Genomic DNA, 14,717 nt, shown 5'->3' with positions numbered 1-14,717 from the left:
ACTTTTGGAAGCAATTGTATGCATGTAGTACCTTGAACTTCAAGATATCAAGCCATTCTGGTTTCGAAAATGCCTAGAATGCGAAAACAATATCGCGCTGATTAATAAGACACTACTCCTTCATGCGCTTCTCCTCTAATAGTGCACTCACACTCAGTTGGCATAATGGACAACTTGATGGCGTATGGTGTAGCGACTGTAGTTCGTCAAAATAAGTCTTTCTACGTCATACACTCTAAAAAAAAAGATCGAGTAAAAAGGGCGTATTTTTGTCCCACAGCAATAATCGTCATTTGCAGCTTGCTTGCGCTTCCTCTCTTGAAAACTCGGCGCTGGCCACTTCCCTATCAAGAACGCTATGTCACGTTGATAACGCGCATGTCGTTCATGACCTGTAAGTGCCGGGTACGCGGTGATTGTGCAAGAAAAGGAACGCAAGATATATATGACGATTATCGTTGCAGGACGAAAAGACAGCCTTTTTACTCGATCTTTTCTTAGAGAGTAGTACACTTAAGAAGAGACAGAGAGAGCGTGTAACAAAGGTGCCTTTCAGTCCCGCAACAATCAGTGTCATCGATCTTGCGTAACTTTTCTTGCATTACCACCGCGCCCACGATACTTCCAAGTAACGAACGGCATGCCATATCACCATGACTTGGTTAGCATTCTTGATTAAAAAGTGACGAGCGCCGTTTTCAGGAAAGGAAATGCAAACAATCCAGATATAGTTTATTTTTGTGGGACAAAAAAAGACACCCATTTCGCGCGCTCTTTCTTTTTCTATTATCATTTTTATAGTGTTAAAGAATACCTAACCCTGGAGCGCTGACGTGTAATGCCCGAGCCGCTCATCCTTTAGGCACAAGTTTATGCTTTTCAAAATGCAATCAAAAGAAAGCTGGAGCGAATATGTCCATATTCTCCTTTCTACATTTCGGTAATGATTTCGTTTCGCCACGTGCTCCTAATTACCTCTCCTAGCACCAAGAAAAAAAATGCATTTATCAATATGTAGTTGCTCTGATTATTTTTGCTACTTATGGTCGAACTAAATAGAAAGGTAGTGGTCGACTTGACAAATGTAGGCAACGGCTGTTCAGTCAAATAAAACGCCCATGACGTGGTCTCGTCCCTTTTAATCGCGTATGCGTGGTCATTACGAAACATGCAGGTGCTAAAGGACAACGTGGCAGCAGCGACGCCCCGGTCGATTATAGGCCTCAAGGTTTCCCAGGAGAGCCAGGCTACCCAGGAGCCAACGGTTTGCCAGGTCTTCCCGGCGACCAAGGCTTCCCAGGACCCAACGGTGAACCAGGAGACTACGGGCTTCCGGGATTCCCGGGACTTCCGGGCTACTCTGGGCCCCGAGGCCTTCCGGGTGACGAGGGATTCCAAGGCACGTATTTCGGACGCCATGTGGCTGCGCACGCATGTCCGCGATGCCTGTGGAACTAAACTTGACGATACGTCGACGTCCGCTTTCAACAAAAATGGTAGCTCCTTCTCTGCTGGGGCGCACGAATCAATTATACTTCAGCCACCACGCTCAGGTCGACCATTCAAAATGTACTCAGCGAATGAAGATGGCGAGCACACTCGTTTCGAGTTGATAACGTACTCTCGTAAAGCCTACAACGTCCAATGATGTGTCATAGCCAAAATAAGTAGCGGTCGCCTCGCAAGCCTGTTGGCTCCCGTTGTGTGCCTGCAGGTAATGGTGGTGAAAAACATTTATTGATAGTACTTACAAGTGAGAGAGATAGGGTCAGCAGTAACTCCCAACTGGTTGCTTTGCCCGCACCATCGGCATACGTTCAAATGCGAACAAGAGGAGAACTACAAGAATGTACTGTCGTTCTTTCACCACCGAAGCCTTGAATAATGGTGCTGTTTCATTCAGGGGAAAAAAAGGCTGCTCATGGACTAAAGAAAATTCGGAAAATTTTGTACAATATTACTTTTGTCACAGTCGTGAAAGGGTTAAGTAAAAATTCTGGGCAGAAATGACCGAATTGAATAACCTTTCTATAAAATTGATTTCCCTCCACCTGAATAGGGGCTGAAAAGCACTTCTAGTGTGACTTGTAGTATCAACGGAACAAGATCATAAGGCTTTCTCCTAATTGTTCCTTTGGCACTATGTATGCAAAATGTTTCTGCAAAAACTGCCGTATTGTCACACGAAGGCGCGAAGGAGCGCCTTCGGAGCTAGTTGGTGCAAATGTTGCAGTTGTCACACCCCTGCATTATAACTAAAGTGCAGATTCAAGTAGTACGTATGAGGTACTATTAACCATGCGCAGGTGCCTTTCATCACCTCTGCGAATGTGCCAAGGATCGATCCCATGTAATGCGCCTTTTTACAACAAAAGCCGTTATGAGATCACAACAGCCGATTTCGGTGGCACAGTTTTCCGCTGTCGCCGGTGTCCATAATTGCTATATCACACGATACGAAAAGAATATCCAGGATCGAGCGAGATTTGAACTCTGGCTCTGTACTTGGCGATTGAGTATTTTACCACGGGGCCACGTCAATTCTTTCAAACTCCTTCGCAAACAAATCTTATGCAGGAGTCGTATTGGTAAAGGAATTGCGTTATCAGGTGTAATATAGCATAGCAGAAGAGTAAAACTACAACCGGGCAACAAACAATGCGAATTTTGCTACGACTGGCTGGTTTAATGCTACCCACACATCACGGAGGGCTCAGTCGTTATTCTTCATCGTCCTTACCCACAGTATCAATTACATACTGTAGAACATCTTACAGATCATTCTGCAGTGAACCGCAAGATGATGAATAATGGCTTAGTATCTACTTGCTTACTTCGCAGAATTATGATGATGTATGGCGTACAAGGGTACCTTGCAGCTGTACTTGCAGTAGTCATCCCACTAGAGTTCACAACTTCAATAATGGCCACTCCTCAAGTTTTCACTGCGGCTGTGCTGCGTGTCCCGCGCAAACCTGGCGTTTTCGTTTTTACTGTTGCATTTAGAGACACCTAGCACCTCTCTGACCCTCTGAGTCAATAACTTCCCGCATGCAAGCAATAGCACCACCTGTAAAAAAAAACAAGAAAAGCTCTTCTCCTCAACAAGTTTTTTACTGTGGTGAAGCAAGCTTTAAAAAAAAAACGTGTTTCAGTGAGCTGTATGTTCGCACACATCAGAGAGGCAATGTGCAAGATCCGTAAGCGAGTTATCTGAAAGATTATCATTGTTTTCACAAAAAAGTTTGCTCACGTTTGGAGAAAATTGTTGCCATGGTGGCAAAAGTTGTTCTAAGCTGAAGTTACTTGGCAAGGATGGTATGTACAGGGGGAGTCAAAAAGTTGACAGGCCATGCTGCCTGGGGCCATACACGGCCTGGGAACTTTTGAACAGCCCTGTACATTAGAAAATTAGGCTGAAAACTGTATACTGAAGTTAATAAACTAATTTTTAACCAATTATTTTAATTAACGCTCATTCTTCCAAACATCGGTGCCCATTAAAGAGCCAGTGATGCCTAGAAGCAAAATGAAGCCTTACACTACCATCATTACACTCGGGAGAAATATTTACTTGAAGGTACAATCTTAGTTACGAATCACCACAGTCTTCCACCTTGACCAAAAGAATTGTGTGGAAAGAGACAGCTAGAAGCACGGGAGGTGTGGTAACTCCTCTCCACTGGCCCCACTTCTTCATGCGTGTGGACTAAGCGCCAACTCTGTCTTTGTTCTTTGTCTTGTGCTTCACGTTTTCACTCGTCTTCCATGGACATGTACCGAGCAGCCCAAATAAGCAAAATCATATCCATAAGTGAGTCTTCTGAACGAGCGCTTGCACAAATTAGATCCATTGCAGCCCACTGAACAACGACGAAGTGCTTATTAACTACCTATTATGCACTAAGCTACATCACAGACGTTTTCCAACAGGACTACCAGGCTTCCCCGGAGAGCCAGGCACTCCGGGACGTCCAGGAAATCGTGGTGCTCCGGGTGGTCCTGCCAGGTCCCGAGGGTACTTCTTCACCAGGCACAGCCAAACTTCGCGAATTCCGGAATGTCCCAGAGGAACTCACCCGCTCTGGTCTGGCTATTCTCTCCTCTATATTCTTGGGGATGAGAAAGCCCATGGCCAAGACTTGGGTGAGCTTCATTTCACATTAAAATTGTTGGCACACGTACGGGAATCGAAAGGTGTGAACATACGATGTCAGTGTGGCGGGGGGTTCTTAGGAATTTGTTCTTGTACACAGTTGCCTGCAGTTACATGACATTCAATTTACTCGACAGAGAGCTCACGCATCCAAGTTGCAGGCCCTACCAAATGCCTTCCCTTTCATACTTTCAGGAAGCGCCGGAAGCTGCTTGCGCAGATTCAGCACGATGCCGTTCCTGTTCTGCAGCTTGAATAATGTTTGCAACTTCGCGTCGAGGAACGACTACAGCTACTGGCTCAGCACTCCGGAACCAATGCCCATGGCAATGACACCAATTGTGGGAAGAGACATCCAGAAATACATCAGTCGATGCAGCGTCTGCGAGTCTTCCACGCAAGTACGTACAAGTGCAGTGCTCACGATTTTTTAAGCCACACACTATACAATAATGTTCTTCTGCGACAGGGGTCTCAGCACTAGGATACGAATTTTAGCGCTAGGATACGAAGAAATCTATACCCATCTCTATCTCCAAATTATTGAAATTTGGACGCTGACTCTGAATTTTCTTTTACAGTTATGTTATCAACACATGGTAACCACAGGGCCTGTCTCACGCAAAAAAAATAATACTCGTGACCAGTCATGCACAGTTCATTCATAAGCATACTTTATAAACTAAAATAAAAAATTGAACAGATTCATCAGCGCGCTGAGGGACAAAGGTCGCTTCGCTGCAGCAGCGAGCGAAGTGACCTTTGTCTTATCACTTCATCACTGACCGAGCGGTTAGGCCACCATGCACAAAAAGTATAAGCAGTCTATTGAGCCGTCTAGAGATAAGTGCGCATCACTGCACCCAGCTGACAGAAGTGCAGAGCCATTAAGCCGTTCCTTCACTCATCAACCTCACGCATGGTGAAAGACGGCCGGCATATTTCCTATAAGTTAGATAATGGTTCTTCAGCTGCACTCACACAGTTTCTCACCCACACAGGGAACACACAACGTGCAGGGCTATGTTGTTATCGATTTGAACTTCGTACGCTTCCAGTTGCTCACAGAGCATACGACGGGCGGGGCTTTGTTATCTATTTGGACTTTCAACGGAACCTTGCGGGAATGACATGAAAGCGCCAAGAGTGTCCATATCACAATAAAGTGGAATGTCGTTTTCAATGAGCGTTGGCCCAGTGATCGAATTGTCTACCACATTTTTAGACAGCCCTACGCTAATTTGAATGAAGTATGGTGCACTTGAAGAAAAAAATTATGGGCCCTTTTCCCAAAAGAAACCATGACGGGATGCGAAGCAGCAGCGGTGCGCACGGCATTGACCAGGTTGAAACGGGCGTGGACGTGGGTGCTGAAAGAATGGTTCGAGCGAAACTCAGGGTGGAATTTACTCAAGTGAAAGTTTTTTTTGGAATGCAAAGACACGAAAGGCAGGACATGTTGAAGAGACATGCGCTCGGATTCCTTGGCTCGCGTCTCGTCGGTGTTACCCACACACGTTCTGTATTCTCGAATGCGATCAGTGTTCTTGACTCGCACCTCGTCGGTGTCGCTGGTCTTCCACTGCCGATGCTTGCGTTTGGCTTCCCTGGCTTGCGCCTCATCGGTGTTGACTTTGCCATTCGCGAACGCGATCGGCTTTGCTAACCCTCACAACGCTCGCGACAGCCGAGGCAGGTACGTGCCCACCAGTGGGAAGCATGCCGCGACGGCATCCCGCCCGTCGGCGCGATTGCGCGGCAAGCAGCGGCGCACTGTCTTCATTGTTGGCACTGTGAGATTATCGAGGTGTGCGCAGAGCACGCCCACTGTCTTGTGGCTTCTCGCCGACAAATCATTCGCGGGTGAGACAAAGCATGGGTGAGACGGTGCCCAGGTGAGGTGTGGGCTCGAGTATTGTGAGCGATGGAGAGGGTGAAGGAATCGAACATTGCGAGCGGTGGAGAAGGTGAAGCGAGTGAGATGACACGCGGCGAGCGGCTACAGGCTAGGAAGAGAGTGACGTCAACTTACGTGCACTGTGAGGGAAGGCGTGACCTACTTGGCACTGCCTCAACACCTGCGGTCAGGGAAGCGCGATGCGGATGGAGGGACAGCGTTACACAGGCTAGTCGAAGAGCTGCTTTGCATCTAAAAGAAGACAACCCAGAAACTAGAAGGCAGAATTTCGTTTTAGGGCCTGGAATCAACAAGAACAGGGCAAATAATAACCAGATAAAATATAATCAGTAGGTAGTTGGCAAACCCACGGCTACATAACAATGGATATAGCAACTCTGTAAACTGCATATAATATTGAAGTATATAAAGCAAAAACTTTGATAAATGAATGTACAGAGGGGGTCAAAAGTTCCCAGGCCATGCTGCCACTAGAATACATGGTGTGGTGGCCCAGGAACTTTTCACCAACTCTGTAAAACTTGCGCAAATTTGTTTTATGTACAAGGGTTTCGAAATTTCTCACTGGAAAATTAGGGATATTATATTGCATAAACTAAGTGAGATATCGCAATATGCGAGTTTTTACTTTAACTGTTAATTCACATGGAGTTCATAAGTTCGTAGTTTCAACGTTTTATTCATTTAACACTTATTAGCAGTTATTGAAGAATGTGATGGCCCAGATATGATACCAGATTACTATTCTTTATATTCAAATTTTTAACTTGGTGCTGTGGTTACTAAGAAAAACTAGTTTGTCATCTGTTTCAATGATGTTGATAGGAGAACAGAAATTTTATTAGTGACCCTCCCTAGTGCTCATGTGTATGTATGTGTGCATGTTGCATACATGCATGTAGATACAAATTTTGCAATCAGCCATGTTGCCCAAAATGCAGCAATACACGAACAATGTAATGCGTTTATTTGTAACAAGACAGTCATCGATGTACACATGTATATGCTGCATTAAAAAGAGCAAACAAAATTTGTTTTCTCCATTTATGCTGCACACAACAGATAACATTGAGAATGGGTGGCCATAATATAGATATGAACAATTAAGGAGCAATAATATAATAAAGACATGGTAACAAAACATTGACGGAAAAAATTTTACATGAGACAGTTGCATATTTCTTATGGTCTGAGTATTCAAAACATAAGTAACTTTGTGCAGCTATTAGACAGAAGATTACACTGCGAGGCTTTCTTTGGCCAAATTGGCCACAACCACCACAGCAGTTATTACAGGTATACATTTTGATACTTTGCAACAAACATAGAAAGAGCTGAATGAATTTCTAAGCTATATGTACAACACCATAGCTATGGCTTAATTCAGTACCCTGAGAGACATAACACATTATTTGGCTTTTTGAATATTATACACTGTTTATCCAATATTGGGACCAGACACAGACAAAAATCACATATGCATGAAGAAAGACAACTCATCAATAATAAGTAATCAACAAAAAGATTTTCATGGCTTCGTCCCATTGGGTTACACCTAATGTGAATAATTACAGATAAAGTAGAAGATTCTTACAACTTGGTCCCATTTACTTGCTCATTGACAAAAGGTAAATACAACAAATTAATACTTTTCATTTATTTGTGTAATGCTATTGCATCACACACAGGTCATAGCCATACACAGTCAGACTCTGGAAGTACCGGAGTGCCCTGAAGGCTGGGACGGCGTTTGGTCTGGCTACAGTTTCTTCATGGTAAGTAGTACTTTGGTCTGTTAGCAAGCAACAGCTAAGAGTGGTATAATAGTCACAATGGCGTTAACTTGCTCATAATAAAGGACTGCCAAACCACAATACCAATATGAGGCATGCCGTAGTTGGTTGCTCAAGGGTAGTATTGATCACCTGGAGTAAAGCACATAAACATGCAAGTGTTCAAGTACTTTGCAATTCGACCCTATAGAAAAACGGCAGCTGTGGTGGAAAATAGAACACGCACCCCAAAGCTTAGCAGTGCCATACCCTAACCAGAAAGCTACCTAAGTGGGTAATAAAGACCTCTCTGTTGTTTGACTCTAGATTGCATAAAAACTGTTTAAGGAAAAGTGTTGTGTCGAGTTCTGGCCCTATAGAAGCCACTAAAGTGGGGAAGAATATTTTTATTTGCATTCTCCTGAAGTAGAATGGCTATCAAATGAACACAATGAAAAAAATAAACATTGCTAATCCAAACATAATGCAAAATGAGCAGAAAATTTTTGGTGCCCCCAATATTTCAAACTATGTGAAGGGTATACTTGAATGCAAAACGTATACGTTACTGACATAAAATATAACACTTGAAGCAGCAGAAATAAATTAAGGATCGTATATTCGGTAAATACCGAGATAACTTGGAGTAAATAAATTCTTCAACCGCTCCCACACCATGGATAAGTTTGCTTTGTGCGTGTTTATGATGAAATGACCAAGGATGAGCCCATACGATACTTTATGCTTTCTTGCAAATTTCATTTGAATGCTTGCAATACAATTCATGATTACAGCTGCTAAAGGGGCCCTGCAACACTTTTTAAGCATGGATATAAAATGTTGCCGATCTGCAGTAGAGGCTCCTTACAACATGAAGGAAACATTATAATGCAGCAAGCAGCCTGAAATTAACAATCATTTCTCAAAAGCCCCTACACTCGCTCTTCTCTCAACAAATGAGGCCATACACCCATATGAATGTGTCATGAACTCGAAGTCTACGGCCATTGGCCGAGTTGAGCATCGTGAGCTGCATAGTTGATGGAGCCACCAGCAACATGCGGTGGCCATGTAACCACATAAGTGCTCACAACCACAGTGAAAGCAAGCTGTACATAAAAAAAAATACAATACTCAGAATACATTATGTATGCTGACAAAGGGGCGATACTTCTTGCTTTCTTGTTATCCACCCCCCCCCCCCCCCAACATGTGGCTTCGAGCCCTCACTGGTACGAAAGGAGGGAGTGGGCAAAATCCTTGCAACTTCACTCGTGCTTGAAGGACTCTAAAAATTTTCTGCTGCTGTTGATTGGTGATGCAATGAACTCCTTTAATAAAGCCTTTTGATGATTACTTCAAAAAGTGTTGCAAGACCCCTTTAAGCTTGGCTTCTGCAATGGATGGTTGAAAATATACATATGTTTACAGTTGAAAATTTCAACATTCTTGGCCACAATATTGTACAACAGCATGGTACACAATTGACTTACGCATAGCGATTTCTGTTAAGTGTACTAGACACAACTGTGGTACTTGACCTACCTAGAAAGTGATGGTTCGTATATTTAGCTCGCTTTAACACTTGTGCTTAAATACGTGTATGGCTTTATTTAGGCTTCACATGCCTTTATTGAGCTAAATTTTAATGTAATTATATTTTTATAAATCCAGAAGACACTAAGACTCCACACACATGCATAATAGCTACAAGACAATACAAAACACTTTTTTTAAGCGATCACTGCTCAAATCTATGAAACTGAAACTGCTTGAAGCCAGAAGGACAGTGTTTAGAAAAACTTACACGCTACAATGATTCCCATGTTCATAATGTTTGCAGTTCCCACTGGAACTAACACCTCTCTAGTAAATTTTGTGAAAAAACTGTATAGGTATATAAAGTAGCAAAATTAGATTGACAATGTTTTGCACACAGAAAAATATGTCTGGTATAAAGTCAACACTCTACTAAGGTCAGAAGATGAGCATTTTATTTATTGCCAAAAACTATGCAAACATTTCTTTAAAAGTCTTTAAAAGTAGAGCAATGAATTCTTAGCATAACTCGCAATCATAAATGACTGCCTTTTCTTTTTGCTTTACGGAGACGTAAAAGAAATACTTTAAAATATTCATAGTGGAGCACCAAATTTGACTACTAAGTGAAAAAGATGGTGTACAGCAGTGGCTACTGTGATTTGCACAATTTATGAAGGCACAGTTACCACAGCCAAGTGCAAGCAGCTACACATGTAATATGATAGTTCCAAGTTTACCATTGTTGGATGCATCTTAACATACCACAGATATTAAACACTTAACAATACCACAAGCGCTAAATGGAACAGATGCTTTTCATTTTTGCAATGAAAGCATGATGAATATAAAACTAACAATATAAAATCATTTCTATTCGTTTTTTAGGCTAAAACACACTATTTCTCCATCCTTCTACTAAGAAAAAAAAAATATCAGGATAGGCTTCATAAATAGCAACGTTATCCAACCAAAAATAAAAATCTCACAACAACAACCTTGATTAGAATATTCACCGGCTTCTCTGAAATTTGTTTCCAAATAATTCACAATAGTACAGTTCTGCTGCCAACTCGGGCTACAGTCTTGGCGATCACTTTAACAAGGGTTGGCACGAAATGTTTTGCAAAAATAAAGGCTCTAAAGGAGCTATTAAAATCGCACATGATACCCACAAAAAAAAAAAGAAGACAGAATCAGTTTACGGTACAAAATGGTCCCTATATTGAAACCTGGGCTGAATTTTCGTTTTGTGTAAAAACTTGGGTAAAAATGAACGTAAATATTACACATAAAATTAAAAATTTGGCAATTTTTGCCAGAAGAAATTTCTCCAGGGAAATATTACGGCAACATTGTTCATGAGAATTCAGTGCAGTGAACAATGCTCTTTCTTCTTAATTATCCGACTGTTAGAGTTGATCTGAAAAGCTTGGCATTTTGAAACAACTTCTAAAAAGTTCACTTCTCCAAAAAATAATTACAAATACAAGTAAATTACATTATGAAAAATTAAATAAGCGACTCTAAATTTTGACCTGTTTGATAAAGAGTGTTTTCCTTGCCTTCCAGAACACTGATTCGGGAGCAGAGGGCAGCGGCCAGCCCTTGGTCTCGCCAGGTTCCTGTCTCGAAGAGTTCCGACCTAATCCATTCATTGAATGTCATGGTCATGGAAGGTGTAACTACTACACCACAGCATTCAGCTACTGGTTGGCAACAATCGAGCGTCACGATATGTTTAGACCACCAGACCCACAGACACTCAAAGCAGGCGATCTGAGAACACGAGTTTCTCGCTGCAAAGTTTGCAGGCGGCAGGTTATTGTCCCTTGAGCTTTTTTTTTTCTTTTTTTTTTTTGCACTGTGTTCAACTGCCTTGTTCACCAGCTCGACCTTTTCTCCAGAAACAAGAATGGCGGGGAAAAAACTCATGCTGAGGGTGACTGCTTTCTTAAAGAACACAGCAAAATTGTTTTGTTAAAATTGTTAGTTTCATGTTAACTTACTCATATAGGCCTTGTGTTGCTTATGTTCCTTTGTTTTGCATTTAGAGTACTCATAAAAATTTGCCAGTGAGTGTGCATGCATTAAGCCAACAGCTAGATATGTTGCGTACTATGTGTTGTAGCGAAAGCCTTTTCATCGGAGCAAGTTGAAGCTAGTCACACCATAGCTTTGCTGCACCACTGGTTACGTAAAGGAGTGACGACAAGGGCAAAGAAATCAAGATGTATATAAATATCAATGTTAACAAGACAATGCGGGCCGTCAGTCTTAATGCTGAAAATGTGCCAGCAATTAAGCAATGGCATTAATATGTTGCTGACTTTTTTTTCTTCCTTGTGTGCGTCCAACTGTCAACACTGCCAATTAGCTGTTTACAGTAGAAGAATGCAAGATGTCATTCACCACTTTTGTTTGTCAAGAAAATTCCTTTTTGTTGTTGATTCCTGTGCTATATTCTGCATATTTGTTAATAAAACATTTCAAAGTCCCTGTGCAATGAATGCTTTGCATGCAGTGAGTCAGGACTTCAGTTTAAGTATCGATAATTCAACTTTATCACAAACACTATTTGTTGCTGATAATTGACATATAAAAAACACTCTTCACTATTAACTCTTTTTGATGAAGTGACGCCAACTTTGTTAATTAGTGAAGTTTTAGGATGGTGACAGCTATGTATTAATGTGGGTCTTGGAAACCTAAATAGTGGCCCTTCCTATTGCATTTTCTCCCCGAGATGCATTGAACATAGATGTCTACACAAGTAGAAGCACATATTTTTGTGCATCTCATACCTGTGCATAAACTTAAAATTCCCAGGCCGAATTTCATTGTGCCTAGTGGATCAAAACTTGGATGTACCCAACACATTTCTGTGTCATAACGTGTCAACTGAACTTGAGTACCAAGACTGTAGAGCAATGCGGCTGCTGAACACGCAATGTTCAATAGCTTGAGAAATTATGATCATAATAATATGCACGAAGCAATAAACCCTTGGCCCTCAGCCCCAGCGGCTGCAAAGCAACTGTTCAAGCCGGCGGTCAGACCTGTGACGCAGTAGAGGGTGCTAAGAATTTCTGGGTCCAGGCAGGCCGCCAAGAGAATCTGAACTTGGCTACCTTCAGCGTTAGAACGCTATCTAGTGAAGCTAGTCTAGCTGTGCTATTCGAGGAATTAGAGGGTCTTCAACGGAACGTAATAGGGCTCGGCGAAGTTCGGAGGACACGTAAAGCTTATACAGTGCTGAAGAACGGACATGTCCTATGCTACTGTAGATTAGTTGACAAAAAAAAACTAGGGGTGGAGTTTCTTATACACAAGAATATCGCTGCCAACAATAAGGAATACTATAGCATCAGTGAGAGGGTGGCAAGTATTATAATTAAGTTTAACAAAAGGTACAAGATGAATGTAGAACAGGCCTATGCGCCTACATCAAGCCATGATGATCATTTGGTTGAACGGTTCTATGAAGACATAGAGTCGGCCATTAATGAAGGAAAGTCACAATATACTATTCTGATGGGCAACTTTAATGCCAAAGTAGGCAAAAAGCAGGCCGGAGACTATGCAGTGGGGGAAAATGGCATCAGCTCTAGAAATGCCAGAGGGGAGTTATTAGTAGAGTTCGCTGAACGTAATAATTTACCGATTTTGAATACCTTATTCAGAAAACAGGCTAAAAGTAAGTGGACGTGGTCAAGTCTTAATAAGAAAACTAATAATGAAATAGACTTCATTTTGTGTGCCTACCCAGGCATTGTACAGGATGTAGAAGTAGTTGGCAAGATCAGATGCAGTGGCCATAGAATAGTAAGAGCCCGTATTCCCTTAGATTTAACAAAGCAAAGACAAAAACTGATATGCAAGAAGCTAATTAATCAACTAGCAGTGAGGGGGGAAGTACAGGAATTCGGAGTTTTGCTTCAGAATAGATTCGAGGCACTAAACGAAGCGCTGACACAATGAACAATAATCTCACTAGTATCATCGAAGAGTGTGCAATGGTAGTCGGAGGAACAGTCACTAAACAGGACCCTTGCAATCTATCTCAGGAGATGAAAAAAGAGATGACAAACGAAAGCCTTAAATGCGACCGACAAAATAGAGCTAGTAAAGCTTTCAAGGTTAACCAATAGGCATAAGGTCGCCAACATCAGAAGGTATAACATGGAGATAATTGAGCAGGCTGCAAAAAGCGGCAGAAGCCTAAAAGCTGCGAAGGCAGACTTGTGCATAGGCAAAAATGGAATGCATGAATTGAGGAACAAGAAAGGCAATGTCATAACTAGAGACTGGATTACAGGCAAATGCCTATTTTGTTTCTTGTGTTCCTATCGTGCCACTTTAATATGCTAGCATGAATCAGAGATTAAGAAGAGCTTTTATAGTGTTTTTGTAGTGCCTATAATGCCTATTTTTGACGTTTGTGTCTAATTTCTCATAAGTGCCTATAAAAGCTTATTTTCAAAGCCAGTCTCTATATCAACACTAATTAACCTCAAGTTTTGCTTTTGAGTACAAATGGAGGTCTGTATTCATGTTACCAGGCAAAATTGAGCTTTCGGAACTCTTTTGGGTGCAACCTATACTCCATCTCGTAAGTTCTTTTCAGCACTGTCAAAACTACAAGGCCTCATAGCCAATTAGGAGGCCAATTAGCCTCTACACATGTATTCATCCGCATCGTGTCGTCTGCTCGGCATCTCCCAGGGTCGCTTGGCTTGGCATGCGTAAGGAACAGGGGGTGCTCCTGTGCAGCCACAGGACGATGAATGATGAATGCGAAACCGTGGAGTGTCGTTAGAGGAAAGTAGAGTGTAGAAAAGCAAGATGTCCATGTGGATTTGTTTTTGTTTGTCATTTACTTCTTGAAAGGTGCTTCTTTAGGTCACACGAGAAATTTTACTTAGACGCTGGAAGTTGTTGCATGCCCAATCAGAAGCTTTATACCACTAGATTTTTTTAATTGGTTCACTACAAGCCGCGAAAGCATGATGTGAGAAGGTGAGCTTGAAACTTTTGCATTCGCCCATTGTAGACTTCGCAAAGCAAGTTCCTTTTCTGCCCTTTCCCGCATCAGAGCAACTCGGAGCCGAAGGATCCCACCACGTAGACACATCAACACATCATGTACACATAAGGTTACATTCCCATGACATGCCAGATCGTGCAAAGAAGTGGTGTTGCGTGATTTCGATGTTCTCTGTATTTTATCGCCTGTTTCTGTGGGATGAATCCCTCTATGCAAGCAGATTTGGAAAGGCTAGCGTGGATAATAATCCTTGCCAAGATATATAGTTTTAGGCTCCTGAAACTG

General features: G+C 42.1%; 1 protein-coding gene across 1 annotated transcript in view; it reads left to right on the top strand.

Moving 5' to 3' along the window:
- Nucleotides 1-11,891, top strand: part of LOC119161438 (uncharacterized) — a 102,071-nt gene extending 90,180 nt beyond the window's left edge. Inside the window, exons 37-41 of the mRNA XM_037413899.2 lie at nt 1,175-1,399; nt 3,934-4,146; nt 4,352-4,557; nt 7,763-7,849; nt 10,958-11,891. Coding sequence (XP_037269796.2) covers nt 1,175-1,399; nt 3,934-4,146; nt 4,352-4,557; nt 7,763-7,849; nt 10,958-11,221 — 995 coding nt within the window. The 3' untranslated portion in view covers nt 11,222-11,891. The remainder of the gene's footprint in view (nt 1-1,174; nt 1,400-3,933; nt 4,147-4,351; nt 4,558-7,762; nt 7,850-10,957) is intronic.
- Nucleotides 11,892-14,717: the final 2,826 nt, after the last annotated feature.

This window comes from Rhipicephalus microplus, chromosome X (assembly GCF_043290135.1).
Source record: "Rhipicephalus microplus isolate Deutch F79 chromosome X, USDA_Rmic, whole genome shotgun sequence".
NCBI classification, from domain to species: domain Eukaryota; kingdom Metazoa; phylum Arthropoda; class Arachnida; order Ixodida; family Ixodidae; genus Rhipicephalus; species Rhipicephalus microplus.
This window is presented reverse-complemented; position numbering and strand designations above follow the sequence as displayed.